Source organism: Silurus aristotelis, assembly GCF_946808225.1.
Source record: "Silurus aristotelis genome assembly, chromosome: 14".
NCBI lineage: Eukaryota > Metazoa > Chordata > Actinopteri > Siluriformes > Siluridae > Silurus > Silurus aristotelis.
Window position 1 is genome coordinate 13,061,972 of NC_139587.1, and position 17,008 is coordinate 13,078,979.

Sequence of the window (17,008 nt, forward strand, 5' to 3'; positions counted from 1 at the left end):
CTTGCACAGATACTGTGGTCCTTTGCTTTTGTTACTCTTTTTCTCTAGTACAAAAACAACTGTCTCAAAAGCATCCCATTTTTTTTTACATTTTTGAATTTTAACCAAATACAAAGAGCAATAAAAATCAACATTTTTTGGTGTTTTTTATTGTTGCACTTATCGTTTTCCAGAAAATTCAGTTTAAATACAATCTTCTCTGTAATTATTGGAACACCAAGGCCAATTATTTTGTTCTTGCCATACAATGAAGGTATTTGGGGTTTTAGCTCAAAAGATGAATAAATTCAGCTTTAATTTCCTGATATTTTCATCTAGATTTTTTCCAAAAATATTGAAAAATCTGACTGACATGTATTTTGTTTGCCATATTCACCCCATTAGATTAATTGCTTTATTGAATAGTTTTTAGTGTCCACTTATTTTTGAGCTCTGAGGACCAACATTAGGACCAGGGAACTTTCTATGGGAGAAAAGCAAGAGGTCTGCCACTCAAGATACTATGTTCTAAATGGTTTTTGCTCATTTTATATTTAGAGCAACACAGTTACATGTGCTACTAGCATTCAGTGTAGGAGCATTACACAGTGTAGTCCGGATTAATAAACTAAACCAGGAACATGTTATAATAACACACAGGGCAATCCACCCATAAGTGATCAAAATAGTGGCTTTAAAAAGCCTGTCTAAATGATCACTTATCCTGTATTACTTTAAGATTTTTTCCTATTTTATTATTCATATAAAGTTAGTGTAAATCATTCTGATGTTTACTATTACTGCACTTTTGCATATGCAATATTGTATGTTTAAAACACACAAAAACAGCAAGCACATGAGATGTACATCTAAACTATACAAATAAAAAATGGATAAATTCAGGACTTAATTCAGGCTTTAATTCACAAGCCTCCTTTGTCAGTGTCACTGACTTCTATAAGATCAGGATCTTGTTGTAATGGATGACTTGTGTATTAATGACTACATTATGATTGTATTAGGACACACCTGTCTCAAGTCAGTGCAATTATATAAGTATAAGTATATAAGTAAATTATATAAGTAAAATAAGTATTTGAACACCTTGCTATTTTGCAAGTTCTCCCACTTAGAAATCATGGAGGGGTCTGAAATTGTTATCGTAGGTGCATGTCCACTGTGAGAGACATAATCTAAAAAAAAAAAATCCAGAAATCACAATGTATGATTTTTTAACTATTTATTTGTATGATTTAGCTGCAAATAAGTATTTGAACACCTGAGAAAGTCAACGTTAATATTTGGTACAGTAGCCTTTGTTTGCAATTACAGAGGTCAAACGTTTCCTGTAGTTTTTCACCAGGTTTGCACACACTGCAGGAGGGATTTTGGCCCACTCCTCCACACAGATCTTCTCTAGATCAGTCAAGTTTCTGGCCTGTCGCTGAGAAACACGGAGTTTGAGCTCCCTCCAAAGATTCTCTATTGGGTTTAGGTCTGGAGACTGGCTAGGCCATGCCAGAACCTTGATATGCTTCTTACAGAGCCACTCCTTGGTTATCCTGGCTGTGCGCTTCGGGTCATTGTCATGTTGGAAGACCCAGCCTCGACCCATCTTCAATGCTCTAACTGAGGGAAGGAGGTTGTTCCCAAATCTCGCAATACATGGCCCCAGTCATCCTCTCCTTAATACAGTGCAGTCGCCCTGTCCCATGTGTAGAAAAACACCCCCAAAGCATGATGCTATCACCCCCATGCTTCACAGTAGGGATGGTGTTCTTGGGATGGTACTCATCATTCTTCTTCCTCCAAACACGTTTAGTGGAATTATGACCCAAAAGTTCTTTTTTGGTCTCCTCTGACCACATGACTCTCCCATGACTCCTCTGGATCATCCAAATGGTAATTGGCAAACCTAAGACGTGCCTGGACATGTGCTGGTTTAAGCAGGGGAACCTTCCGTGCAATGCATGATTTCAAACCATGATGTCTTAGTGTATTACCAACAGTAACCTTGGAAACGGTAGTCCCAGCTCTTTTCGGGTCATTGACCAGCTCCTCCAGTGTAGTTCTGGACTGATTTCTCACCTTCCTTAGGATCATTGAGACCCCACGAGGTGAGATCTTGCATGGAGCCCCAGTCCCAGGGCGATTGACAGTCATGTTAAGCTTCTTCCATTTTCTAATGATTGCTCCAACAGTGGACCTTTTTTTCACCAAGCTGCTTGGCAATTTCACCGTAGCCCTTTCCAGCCTTGTGGAGGTGTACAATTTTGTCTCTAGTGTCTTTGGACAGCTCTTTGGTCTTGACCATGTTAGTAGTTGGATTCTTACTGATTGTATGGGGTGGACAGGTGTCTTTATGCAGAAAACGACCTCAAACAGGTGCATCTAATTTAGGATAATAAATGTAGTGGAGGTGGACATTTTAAAAGGCAGAATAACAGGTCTTTGAGGGTCAGAATTCTAGCTGATAGACAGGTGTTCAAATACTTATTTGCAGCTGTATCATACAAATAAATAGTTTAAAAAATATACATTGTGATTTCTGGATTTTTTTTTTAGATTATGTCTCTCACAGTAGACATGCACCTACAATGACAATTTCAGACCCCTCCCCGATTTCTAAGTGGGAGAACTTGCAAAATAGCAGGGTGTTCAAATACTTATTTTCCTCACTGTATATTATATATATATATATATATATATATATATATATATATATATATATATATATATATATATATATATATATATAATATATTTATATAAGGTGGCCTGGAAAAGAAGGCGCAGGAGCCGTGATGGATTCCCTGACTGTCGGGACAGGGCGGCCCCTATGCCGGTGGAAGAAGCATCCACCTCCACTACAAATGGGAGCTGGAGATCCGGGAGTCGCAGGACGGGAGCAACGCAGAACCTGCTCCGTAGCTCGTTAAAGGCTTCCTTTGCCTCGGTTGTCAATATGATCGTCTGGCCTTCCCTTTTAGTAGGGAGGTGAGTGGAGCCGTGACCAGGCTGAAACCCTGGATGAACCGGCGGTAGAAGTTTGCAACAGCAAGAGTCCTCACTAGATCTAGGAAATATGACCACATCACCCCTGTATTAATCAGTCTACACTGGCTCCCAATCAAATCTCGCATTGATTATAAAATTTTACTACTGACATATAAAGCACTTAATGGTCTCGCACCACCGTATCTGAGTGAACTTCTGTACCAGTATGATCCTCCACGCCTACTTAGATCAAAAGGTGCAGGCTATCTGTTGGTTCCTCCAATAATGAAGATTACAGCAGGGGGCAGATCTTTCTCTTATAAAGCCCCGCAGTTATGGAACAGCCTTCCTATCAGTGTTCGGGACTCAGACACAGTCTCAGTGTTCAAGTCGAGGTTGAAAACATATTTATTCAGTCAAGCCTTTAATCAGTAGATTTTTTCTCAGGTAAAGGCTCAGATCTGGAGGGAACATTGATATAGAGTGTTTGGTGAACTGGGATATTTGTACGCTGTCGTCCCCTCACATTCACGTGTTCACTCAGGTTTGTTGATGGTGGTGTGGTGGGCCGTCTCTTATCCCAGAGATCCCTCATGTCTGTGTTGCCTTCTGGTTCTCTCTTTTAGTTATGCTGCTATAGCGAGTCTTGCCGGAGTCCAAACTGCACAGTGACTTTAACTCTCATGCAACAATAGGTACACTTAATAATCCATATCCTTCTCTTCCTGTCACCCTCTTCTCTCTCTCTCTCTCTCTCTCTCTCTCTCTCTCTCTCTCTCGGTCGAGTTAAACATGCTCCTGAGGCTCCAGTGACCACTGTTCCTGCCCCTCTCCCCCCCGTGGATCTTCCCACTTCATCCAGGCCTGCCTGGATGAAGTGGGAAGATCCACGCCACAAATGGACATTCGGTGTAACCCAGATGAGGATGGGTTCCCTCTTGAGTCTGGTTCCTCTCAAGGTTTCTTCCTTATGCCATCTCGGGGAGTTTTTCCTTGCCACAGTCGCCAGTCGCCACCGGCTTGCTCATCAGGGACAAACTTACTCATAAAGAACATATTCATTTTTAATCACCGCATTATCTGTGTAAAGCTGCTTTGAGACAATGTTCATTGTTAAAAGCGCTATACAAATAAAAATGAATTGAATTGAATTGAATTGAAAAAAGTTTGCGAACCCCATGAAGCGTTGGAGTTCCTTCACCGAGGTAGGATTCGGCAAATCCCGTACCGCCCTCACCTTCCCCTCATCCATTCGAATACCTGCTGCATTGATCACATAGCCCAGGAACTATACCTCAGATCGATTGAACTCGCACTTAAGAAGATTTAGATAGAGGCGATGGTTCCGTAACAGTTCTAAGACCCGGGTCACGTGGTTGTGGTGTTCCTGCGATGTACGGATAAAGACGAGGATGTCTATGTAAACAATCACAAATTGGTGAAGGAAGGGTCGGAACACCTCATTCATTAAGGTTTGGAAAATCGCTGGGGAGATGGAAAAACCATACGGCATGACGCGGTACTCATAGTGGTCTTTCAATTTCATAGTGGACCAGAGGGAGCGGATACGGGAGTGGAGAGATCTGAGTGTTGAGGTTCCGGTAGTCGATACAAGGTTGAAGTCCCCCGTCCTTCTTCTCCACAAAGAAGAAACTGGAGGCCGCGGGTGAAGATGACGGGACAATGAAGCCCTGCCGGAGGGCTTGTTGGATGTAACCCTCCATGGCGGTGCGTTCCGACAGAGGGTAAACCCATCCCTTGGGTAGCTTGGCTCCTGGGACCAGATCGATGGCACAGTCCCAAGGCCGGTGAGGAGGCAGACGAGTCGCTGCCTGTTCATTGAACACGTCTGCGAAGGACTGGTAATCCACGGGGATCTCCACCTTGGATGGCCTTGGGGATCCCTCCACGCGTGTGGCCGCCAGGGAGAGTGTCTTAGGAAGTGGATGAGGTAGGTGTTGTAGACAGTGTCCCTGGCACCAAGGGCTCCACTCGAGGATGTCACAGGGGTCCCAGGAGCACCTTGGAGAGTGTTTGGTCAGCCAGGGTTGGCCCAGAATATCGCTCACTGTTGAGTTCTCCAGTAACAAGAACCGTATCTCCTCGCAATGGAATAGGCCGACTTGGAGGATGATTGTTGGCTATTAGTAAGTGAAATCTACTGTACTCACCGCGGGGCATGGGGGTCTGGAGGAACATTAAGCGATAAGATGTCCACGATTGCCGCAGTACTCAACCTAGTAATCAAGTAATCAACCTGCATGGGTACGGGCTCCGGAATGGGAGGGATGATGTGAGCCTGAGCAGGTTCAGGCTCCAGGGACCGACAGTCTGCCATGCATTGGTAGATGCGGATGCTTCGTTGTATAAATGGCTCTAATCCCAATGCGTCGTTGATCCACGGTGGTGAGGGCTCCTCTGGCAGTACCGAACACCTCCGTAAAGTAATTAGTGAATAGTGCGTAGGAAGAGATCACGGCACTATTTGCGCTTCATAGTGCCCTCGCCCAATCCAACGACCTCCCGGAAAGTAGGAAAATCAGAAACGCCACCTTTGCACGCTCAGAGGGGAACTTGTGAGGTTGCATCTCACTGGTCGCATAGGTTATAATAAACAATATAGGAATATACACATTTGGCTGTTAGTAGTCAGGCTAATGTAGTATGCTTGTTATGAGTGGTGCTTCTGCAAGCTAGCAGTGTAACTAACTCTAAGAAAATAGTAAATAAGGTAATTCTTCAACTCCACCCCCATATGGTATAGTCCTTTAACCCTGCCCCCATACGGTATAGTCCTTTAACTCTGCCCCCACTAGTTAGTGTGACGCACACATGGAAAAGGAAAGTCATGTCGCTAAAATGCTCTGAAATCGTACAAGGTTCTTAAGGAAAGTAAGGGATAATTAAGCACCTAGCTGGAACGGGAACAAGGTACTATGTTTGATTTAATGTGTATATGCATTAATATGTGGGTTAATCTATTTAACTGTGAAGAAGTGTTTTAATGTGTTATCACTGTCACATCTGTGACATTCTTGTGTGACATCACAAAAGGATTTTTCCTTTAAATGGCTATTCATGTTTATATTTGTAAGAGCTGATTGTATTATTTGTTATTGATTTGTTCTGTAGCTCTTACGGTGTTTCCCTAAGAAAAGGTTTTTCATCAAGGAAAGGTAGATTTTGTGTTTCCCAAAGGAAAGGCTGACGGCTGAACACAAAATAAAGGCTTTTTGAAACATCAGTATGCTTCACCATTGTCTGGCTGGGGGTTAGCTACAAGCAGTGCTTAACCACAGGTCTGCTGTTTGGAGAGGTAGCGAGGAAAAAAACACCCAAAACAAAGGCATCGAAGAAGCACATATGTGGAAATGGAGAGAAAACCAACTCCACTCACTGTTTGTGTGTTTGCAGAGTCTAGCTAATTTCATAAGCCCAGTGGTGGATACCACATTATGGAGGGGAAAACCACTCAACCACACAAGCAGTATATTTTGACAGATCTATTAAAGTACAGATTTTACTGTATCCAGCAAGTTAACAAGTGCAGCAAACTAATTACTAACCAGGAAAAAACAAAAACTTATAAAATACTGTGAAGCTTTGAATAAATGAGAGAACTAAGTACAAGGATATGATAACTTAGAAAAGAAATTAGTTTACTGCTGATGACAGGTTACCTTCTGCTTAGCTCTGGCCATACTCGCATAGAATGTGCCAAGGTACAAGTGAGGGCTGACCTCCACGAGGCAGAAGTCAAGTCAAGAGTCAAGTCAAGTCAAGAAGCTTTTATTGTCATTTCAACCATATATAGCTGATGCAGTACACAGTGAAATGAAACAAGTTCCTCCTGAACCCAGGTGCTACATAAAACAACATAAAACAAACAGTACAGAACAGAAAAACACAGGGCCGAGAACTAAGATCCTCACCACATAAAGTGCATGTGTGCAGCTGGTGCAAACAGTGCAAAAGACAACACAAGACAGTGCAAGACAACACAGGACAGTGCAGGACAATACACAATACACAAAATATAAAAATAAAAATGGAAATAGCTCCACCAGTAAGACCTGTCGTAACAGAATAAGGTGCAGTGTAAACAGAAAAATGTAAACAGAATTTGTGCAATTCAGCAGTAGCAGCAATCAAAAATAAGGTGAACAGTGACCAAAGGATTTGGACAGAATATTGTGCAAAATAACAAGTCCCGGAATCAGCAACAGACGGCATGTAAACATTTTGCGATAGTGAAAAGTGTGATTGGTATTGAAACCTGGGTGAGCGAAGTGTATGATGGGTGTTGAGTCCGGTTTGTGCAGATCAGTCACACAGTTGTGTGTAAGTGTGTGTGTGTGTGTGTGTGTGTGTGTGTGTGTGTGTGTGTGTGTGTGTGTGTGTGTGTGTGTGTGTGTGTGAAAGAGAGTTCAGTTCAGTTCTTTGTTGAGGAGCCTGATGGCTTGCGGGAAAAAACTGTTGCACAGTCTGGATGTGACGGCCCGAATGCTTCGGAACCGTTTCCCTGATGGTAGGAGTGTGAAAAGTGTGTGTGACGGATAAGAAGGAAGGATAAAATGGGTAGATGGCTTTGTGACTATGTATTTATGTCACTTTCTAAATTGTATGATTGCTTCATGACTTTATTGAAGGTCTTGCCATAACCCTAATGATCAAATATAAAGATGGGTGAAATAGTACTTTGAAATAACAATTTTTCCTTTTTTTTTTAATTGCTAGTCTTATTTGTCTTATTTCAACTGGTTTAATAAATTGCTCATTAAAATTTGTGTGTTCAAATAAATGTTATTCATACTTGACAAACCAATCCATCATTTAAAAATGTGCAGTATTTTGGTAATTAATGCCAATTATATGATTTTAAATGTACATTTAGATTCACAGTTGTAAGGATGGTCAGATCCCTTCATAATCTCAGACCCTTGAGAACTGCCATGCAACTTCATGAGGCCAGACTCCGAGAACTGCCATGCAACAAAACAATAAACACAGTCGTTGACTCTACGTAGTTAAAAATAAGCTTACACAATGTGTGTGTATTTTGTGTATGTGTGTATAAATATTTAAATGTTTGATAGCTGGTAACACTTGCTACATTATTTCAGTCCAATATGCCTAAGGCAGTAATCATCATTACAACACCAAAACGGAAAAATAAAAGCCTTATTACAAACCTGCATTTAAGTAAGTTGAAAGTGAGGAGAATGGAATTTTCTTTTTAATTGTATGAATAAGAATTTAACTATGAATACCAAACAGAGGGCAATTAAATGGCAAGATAAAAACAGTTTCTACTGCTTAATTGTACTAAGTTTGACTGCTTAATGCAAAGTTATAGAGTTCACAAAGACAAAGGTTTTTTTATTCTGCAGAGGAAATTTTAGGAAGGGTGACAATAGCAGATTTTACTAAACATTTACATTTGTGCCATTTGGAGTCTCTATCAATACATTCTAATAATGGATCATTTGAACACAAACTATGATTACCATTATAAAAATAAAAAAAAGTTTTTTTGTTTTTTTTAATCCATTAAATGCTCATTTAAGAAGAGGTAGATCTTTAAATGTTGTCTAAAGACTGCTTGCTGTCTAAAGACTGCTAGTGACTTAGGTGTTCAGACAAAAAAATTTGTTCTTCCACGAGAGATGGCAAAGTACACACATCCTTCACTCATGTAGAATTACAGGTAAAGACCGATAAGGAAAGATGGATAAAGAAGTAAAATAAAAAGTTTAAATATAGACCAAACCTTTTTACTCAATTAAAGTAAAGAATTATGGGCACTTACTTGTACGTAAGTAAAAAGTAGCAACATTCCTAAACACCATCGCTGTCACATCCACGTTATCCTCATACTTCTTGTTGCCTTTTGCCTTGCTTGTTGTTAACTTTGTAGGTTAGCATACGTCTGTGGGGCATGATAGCCAGGAAATGATACACCAGCGGTACAAACAAAATAGGTTGATAGGGTGAAAACGGCACGCAATGAGACGAAAAAAATATTGATCATGTCACCAAACAGATTAAAACTAAAGTAATGAGTCTGGTTTGAAAATGTAAGAAGTAGAAAGTACAGATATTTGTGTAAAAAAAATTATTAGGTGAAAGTAACAAGCTATTTGAAAAATAAATAGAGAAGTAAAGTACTGATACCAAAAGAATCATGGGCATCTACTATAGATTTTTGCCTAGTCCTTTGCATACAGACATTCTTTCAGATTCTTTACATCTTTTCATATCTTGTACTGTAGATGATGATGATACATTCAAATTATTTGCAATTTTATGTTGAACATTTGCCTGCAATTGTTTCACAATTTGTAGATGCATTTATTTTCAGATTGGTAAACTTTTGCCCATCTTTACTGACCTGTTGCAATTAACCTAATTAGTTACAAAAGCTGTTTCTTTTTAGTAACACTTACTTTTCCAGCCTTTTGTTGCCCCTTTTCCAACATTTAGAGACTTATTGTAGCCATCAAATTAAACCTTAATTTTTCCTTAAAATGGTAAATTTTCTTATTTGAAAAAGTTTAAATGTTTTCTGTGTTTAAATTAAATAAAATATGGGGTTTATGAGATTTGCAAATCATTGCATTCTGTTTTTCTTTTCTTTCTTTCTTTTTTCTCTTTTTTTTACCTTAATGCAGTCTATTTTTAAATGTACATTTTTATAAAACTTTTTTAATGTTGTATTTCCTAAACACAGCAAATACAGCCTGAAAATCACTGTTTAACATGAACTACAAGACCACAGGTTTAACATTTTGTTTTGTAGAACTCCACAGCAAATCATTTATTTTTAATGAGTCTATCCATTAAATATAACTTTATCCATTCCAAAGTTATCCCTGAGAGACCCACAATTTTCAAGATGATGGATCAGGATCTTGTAACCAACTGTCTCAAATGCTGCACTGAGCTCAAGCAAAACCAGAATAGATATTTTATGTGCATCTTAAATAAGCCTACGTCCATTCACAGCACAATGAAATGCTGTCTCTGTTTTGTGGTTTGATTACTATGGAAACCTAACTGGAATTTATGAAGTAGGTTGTTAGATAACAAATATTCATGTGAATATTTTAAATGTTTACTTTCAATTTACAAATACAATTTAAAAGGAAAGGATAAGGGCTTAATAATAAGGCAGTCTTTAAAAAAAAAAAAAAAAAAAAAAAAAAAAAGCAAATTGGGATACTCCAGCTGCTGGATTCATAATATAAGGTGTCAAGAAAAAGCTGAGCTCAAGGAGCATTTTAACATACAGTATTTTAAGTGCACTCTAGACATTATAGTTGCTTTAGTTGTGGATCAAGTGGCTTTCTGATCTACGTTCTGTGTGATGAAAAATATCTTGGAAATGAGCTGCAGATTTGGGCTCAGCTGTAAACCTCAAAAATATTACAATATATTATTATTATCATTATTATTATTGAATAATACTAATTTAAAAATGCAATATTATTACAAATGATACCAGTCACCCGTGCTTATCTTTCATTTAAACACACAGAGGATAACTGGGTGACAAAGTGAGGTATAAAAACGGAAAAAAATTCTCTAGTCTGCCCATATTCTGATGTAACAAACACTTGGTATGATTCCACCTGTACTATACATTTTGCAATGTGAAGGAGCCTCATGAGAATGCCAGCCTAGCAAGTAATGTCTCATTGTATGTCTGACATAATGCTTTGCAGTGTAATGTTTGATATAGGCGAATAGGTATCATTTTATTTAATAAACATGCTGCTTTAGTATGCCGTTTTTCTGAAAGTTTGAGAAATATGCCTGTACATTCGGATAGACATCAAACGATTCTTTAATCCACAAATGTGAAGAAATGGGGCATAACGGCGCCTTACCACCTCGCTAGTGCACTCTGTATCCGACAGGAAGCCATTTGGGATTCTTCCTTGCCGCTGAAGGCTACACCTGGCACCCTCGTTAAAGCAAACACAACCGGCTGCGAGGTTAAGATGGCCGAAACTGTCGGCTGACATTAGCGCCCAAAACTTGCGCATTAATCTGACTATTATTTACATTTCTGGTAAATATCTCTAAATATCTTTTAAAATGCTTGCTTGGTGAAAAATAAAGCATGCGTGCTATTACATGTATGCAGTGAACGGATTGTGTAAAGGCTTACATTCAAACCAGCATACGACATTACCGTACTAAACGGTATGCTCTGTGCTACTGCGTTTATAGTGCCGTAGTGAGATGAAGCACTATTGCCATCAAGTGGCACACTGTGCAAACAACCACATATTTTCACATGCTGGGAAGCGTCTGTACAATATAATCAATGTCTCGGTAGCATAAGCCTTTTTATTTATTTATTTATTTATAGCTCATTGTGTCTTTGAGTGTCTAAAAGGCCGGTACTGAATCCTATAATACTAAGGATGTCTAAATCAAGCCTATGCTCTATATCTACTCTAATAAACCCACCCCCCCATCATCTCTCCTCCTGTCTATTTCTCTCTCTCTCTCTCTCTCTCTCTCTCTCTCTCTCTCTCTCTCTCTCTCTCTCTCTCTCATTGGCCTGAGCTAATATTCCTGCAGTAGATGTCAAGGCTGGATTTATTTTTCTGACAACACATAGCTTCAAAATTTCCTTAAAATATACTGGGATCCTTACACTGTTCATTACCATTTTTTAGCCATCATCTTTTCTTAGAGTAAATCAAATGCAAATTTAAAATAGTTGTATTCACTAATCTCTGATTTGTTTCTGGAAAATTGAGCTTCACGTACCATATATTGCTGACCTGTTATGGATTTATTAAATGAAATGTGTAGCTTCTAATTAGTCTACTTCAGCTTCATTGGCACTTGAAACCAGCAAATTGATCGGATATCATTTCGTATTTAAAACGTGTAAGCAGCACCCCGTTTTGCTATTTTTATTCATCTGTGCATGGTGTTACCTCCCTCTATGGCTATTGTTTGTGTTGGTTGTTATTGTTTTATTTAGTCTAAATATTTGTTTGCTTTGCCAGTGGAAGTGCTTTGTATTCTGCAGATGTGTATGAATAGGATACTTGAGGGCAGGGAGCTACAACATGGACCATGTGCCAGATGGCTCCATTATTGTACACACCCCTGGAATTTGCCTCAGAAGGCCTGCCATTCGAGTAACACAATGATGTTTCCATCACAAGCAGGAGCATCTTAAGAGCTGCAAACATAAACAAACAGTTTAACAAAGATTTTGGGTTATGTATAAACACAATAGGTTAACTTAGTTTAACATTTTAAGAAAACATGTTCTTAAATGTATGGCCTTTTGCTAATCACCTGCATCGCCTAATTAATAATTTTGAGTGCATTTGAGTTTTACACACCTATAGCAGAGATAAAGCCCATAAACTGTACACATGACTATCTTACACTAATGAACAAACAGTTGCTCATGTTAGTTTCCTTTTTGCTTAGTAATGTTAACAGATTGCAGTCTTATCTGAAGCGATCTCAACACACTTTTATTTCCTATTTGAATAGATGGGATGATTTGTAGCACATATGGCTAGGAAATTAACAACCTCCAACAAATCTGACTCTTAGCATGATGTTTGTAAACACTCAGGGCAGGTCTGACCTCACAGAAAGGATTTGTGATAATTCACATTATTAGATAAAACATGTAAGGACACACACAGAGGAACAACCTGTTTTTAATGCATGCAACAATGAGCATATCCCTCCTGCAGGGTCTGCAGTCACCTGTGCAGCTGATCCTGATAGCTAAGGATTTAATTGCTGTAGCATAAGTGAATAGAAGTTCAGTGGTTTTTCATTGAAGCAAAAAAAAACATTTTTTATTGCATCACTTTCTTATTGTAAAAGAAAAATCTAAATTGCCTTGAACATATGGAAAACAGGAGAGCCCCAAAAGCAGATATTATGACATAGGCAGGGGTATAATTACCTCAAAGAGCTGGCATACATTTACCCCTAGCTAGTTCAGGCAGTTGTTTCTATAGTGTACAGTGTATTAGGGATGTAGATTTCTGTCACATTAATATTAAGATATTTATTTCAGCAGCATATCATTTGCTGGCTTGATTGTCAAAGCAATGTTTGTTTTTCTATGCCCAATATAGCTACTGCACTTAAAACTCTTCAGTTCTGGCTGCACCACCACTAGTAAATTAGAACAAATTGAGTTGAGGATCAATATAGCAACAACATGCACACTATCTACTGGGGGAAATGCATCTTTTAAAAGCACCTGTCTCAGAGATTACATATGGTATACTTAGAAAGTATGCCATACATCAAAAACTCAGGTGTGAGAAGGCTACAAATAGATACAATGAATTTATATAACTAGGCACAGAACTAGGTCTAGACCCCAATAAAATAATTACATAAAATATTTGATTGAAGAGAAGAAAATGAAGAGAATGACTGAGCCCCATTATACCTGGCCATTTCATGCACTGTGTTTCTGGACTGTGTCCAGAAATTCTAATTTAATGCAAATATTTTGCAAATTTATTTTTTTTTAACCGAAAGCATCGCATGTTTTGTATATGACCCATCAATGGTCGTAAGTATAGTTTAGACACCTGGTATGTGCTTTTTGAGCATTGCTTTCCACATTCAGTCCCAATTTGCTCTTATAATTCAAACCACTCTTCTAAAAATAATGTTCGACTAGATTTTGAAATGTGTTCTTGTGGTGATTTTATGCTTATTCAAACACAAGGGTGTAAGTAAAGTCGGGGACTGATGTAGGTGAGGAGGCCTGGGGTGCAGTCAGCATTTCAATTCATCCCAAGGGTGTTCACTAGGGTTGAGGTCAGAGCTCTATAGCAGATCTTCCACTCCAACCCATGCAAAGCATATCTTCTTGGAATTTGCTTTGTGCACAGGGGCATTGCCCTGCTGGAACAGGTTTGGGTCTTCTTGTTCAAGGGAAAATGGCATGCTACTGCATCCAAAAATACTACAATTGTGTGCCTTTAGCTTTGCAAAACAGTTTGGGAAAGAACCACATATAGCTGGAAAAAGTCAGGTGCAATACTTTTGCCTATATAGTGTGTGTGTGTGTGTGTGTGTGTGTGTGTGTGTGTGTGTGTGTGTGTGTGTGTGTATAATATATATATATATATATATATATATATATATATATATATATATATATATATATATATATATATATATATATATATATATATCACACACACACACACACAAACATTTGGTTAAAATATCTCAGACCTCACATTACTTTTTTTATTTTCAAATCCATAATATCGATCTAATATAATCCTGATACTCAATGCACTTGAAATGACAAGGTATAAAAAAAGGCCCATTTTGGTTTGTCTACTTTTAAGAGTAAGAGCATGTCAGCTTAAGATTAGAAACATAAACAAATAAGCTCTGTACAATTTTAAGGCTTTAAAAAACATCACAGTAGATAACAAGCCAGAGGTCAATCTCATAAAGCTCTATATATGTAAAAATTTTACTTATTATATTGAAAATACATAAAATATATAAGGGGTGCCAAGTAAACTGAAATATACAACTTGCAATAAAACTAACATGTAGACTGAAATAACTTTATATATACTGCATGTTCCCAATATTAATTACAATAAAAAAATTAAACCATTTATACATAATTTAGAAATTCACAAAATAAATAAATGTGTGGCCATTAACCAAATCTCAGTGGTATATCATATATTTATATACTGTATATTTTGTCTTACATGGCATTTGATTTATATAAACATTGATTAAGGGGTAATGGAGAAATACTCTGCTTCTAAAGCAGACAATTGGGGAATTTGTCATTGTATTTACTGTATTCAGTACATGTACAAAGGCATGTCTAAATAAACTGTCTTTTATGACAGAGAATGCCCATTTCCATAGTAACAAAACAAATCCTTGAAGAAACTTTGTTTTACAATATGAAAATAACCAGGTATCAGCAATGTGTTGGTGTAGGCAAAGTCTGTTAGTTTCCAAAATTTTTTTATCTGCATATTCTTGCATCTAATCTAAGATATAAAAAATAATTTGAACCATTTGTGCCAGTAACGGAAGGCACTTTTTCAGTCTGGGCAACAATAAACCTCAAGCAAACACTTCACCCTGCTTAAGTGAAAATATTCTCGAACCTACTATTTATTGGGTTTGTTTCATTCCATAGCAGCTGTCTGTCAACACTTCAATGTGCTATTTGGCTCCATTTTTGGAGGAGTATAAAAAATTGCAGGTCCATGGAGATTTCATAAAAAAAAAGAATAAAAAAAAAGGCAAAAGGCAGAACAATTCCTGGTCCAAGAAATGGCTGAATTCTGATTACAGGATAGCAAAATGGATTGAAGGTGATGCCACTGGGCTATTCAGCAGAGGTTTATATAACTGTCCCTTAATATTCAAATTTAGGCACGATGTCACAATATTGTGAGTAAACAACAGTCCTTTGGTGACTTTCACTGGATTATTTAAGCACAGTTTGTGGTCTCCTGACCTTGGTATATCTTTAGGTTTCAGAGAGCTCCGATTTCACCTGAATGAACTGGGAAGTTGGTATTTGTACAGGAACAGGCACTTGCGGGCATCCTAGCAACTCTTTGGCTCCAGCAATTTCACTCTTCACCTCCAGCTCTTCTACTGGGGTTAGACCCTCACTGGGGCTGCTTGCCAGCTCTGCCCCTGCCTCTGAGTGTCCATTTGAAAACTGGCACATTCCTTGGCCGGCAACACCAACAATCACAGTCCTATGGCCAAGCTCAGATAACCCTCCATCTGTCTCCTCCTTACATAGTGCATTGCCATTGACCAATGACTGCAGGAACTGTGGCTCCAGGATCTCCTCTTTTACCTGCAGCTTCTGAAGCTCTCCAGGCTTTAGCACGGTAGCAATTACAGTACCAGGCTGCTGCGCTACCACAGGCTGCCCATTGGCATTAAGAGTAACCACACGTGTCAGACCATTCAGAGTGTCGCCGTTGGCCAGTACAGAGGATAAGGGTACCGTCTGCAGTGTGACTGATGCTCCTCCTTGCGATCCAGATGTAAGGACCATGGGAACAGTGGCAGGCATGTTAATAGTTCTGAAAAAAGACAGAGAAAGTCAGCAAGAACTAAATCATGAGAGATGCAGAGTTCAGTGCCCAAAAATCTATTTTGCCATGTTCAATTCAATTCATTTTGTATACTATAGTGTAGGAGACATTTTCACAAAGCAGCTTTACATAAATCTGGATGTTAATAGATTTATGTAAAGGGTTGCTGTGGATAAGCAAACCAAGGGCAATAATGGTTCCCAGGTAGTGGAATTATAAACCTTTACAGTATATAGCCTTATTCACAAAAGCAAAGAGTACTATATTTTGAAAGATGTAGAGTATTCATTATGATAATATTATGAATGAAGTACATTGGAAATTTATTAAATTAAATTATCAATTTAAGCAGGAATGGGAGTCTTATGCCCTGCCAGCAGTCACCAGGTCATCTCAGTTTACCACTTACTATTTAGACAATTCTATTCACCATTTAGCAGTGTAGGATTTATAGAGCATATTGCATGCAGCTTTATAGATAGGAAAATTTTAGAATAGAAACAAAGCTTTTTTGTGCACATCGGTTTTACTCACCTCATTGTGTGTGCAGGAGCAGGGACAGCAGCTCCCTGGTTTGGCTGCAGCACATGTACAGTCTGCATCAGCTGCTCACTTTGTTTGCATTTGGCATTCTGGTAGAGCACACTGGCACCTGGTTCCTTCTTTAATGCCCTGGTCTGTGTGTGGCCTGACCCTTTGCCCTGGGTACGTGATGCTCCACGGTTAATGACACGGCTGTGACAGTTGGAGCGCTGGCTGCCAAACCCAGTGCCTGAGTCTCCACACTGCCCATCATCTTCATCAATGACTACTAGATCGGTGGGCATTTCCTTAAACTGGTACACAAGCCTCTGACCTTCAACTTTGGCCAGAATGCCCCTCTGGTAGTAATACCTAAGAAAAAAAAA

General features: G+C 38.8%; 1 protein-coding gene across 4 annotated transcripts in view; it reads right to left on the reverse strand.

Moving 5' to 3' along the window:
- Positions 1–14,233: 14,233 nt before the first annotated feature.
- elf1 (E74-like ETS transcription factor 1) overlaps positions 14,234–17,008 on the reverse strand; it is a 45,737-nt gene continuing 42,962 nt past the window's right edge. For all 4 annotated transcript variants that reach the window (XM_083560347.1, XM_083560346.1, XM_083560348.1 and 1 more), the window contains 2 exons: positions 16,635–16,994; positions 14,234–16,088 (listed from right to left, as the gene is read on the reverse strand). In XM_083560347.1, coding sequence (XP_083416473.1) covers positions 15,515–16,088; positions 16,635–16,994 — 934 coding nt within the window. In that variant the 3' untranslated portion in view covers positions 14,234–15,514. The remainder of the gene's footprint in view (positions 16,089–16,634; positions 16,995–17,008) is intronic.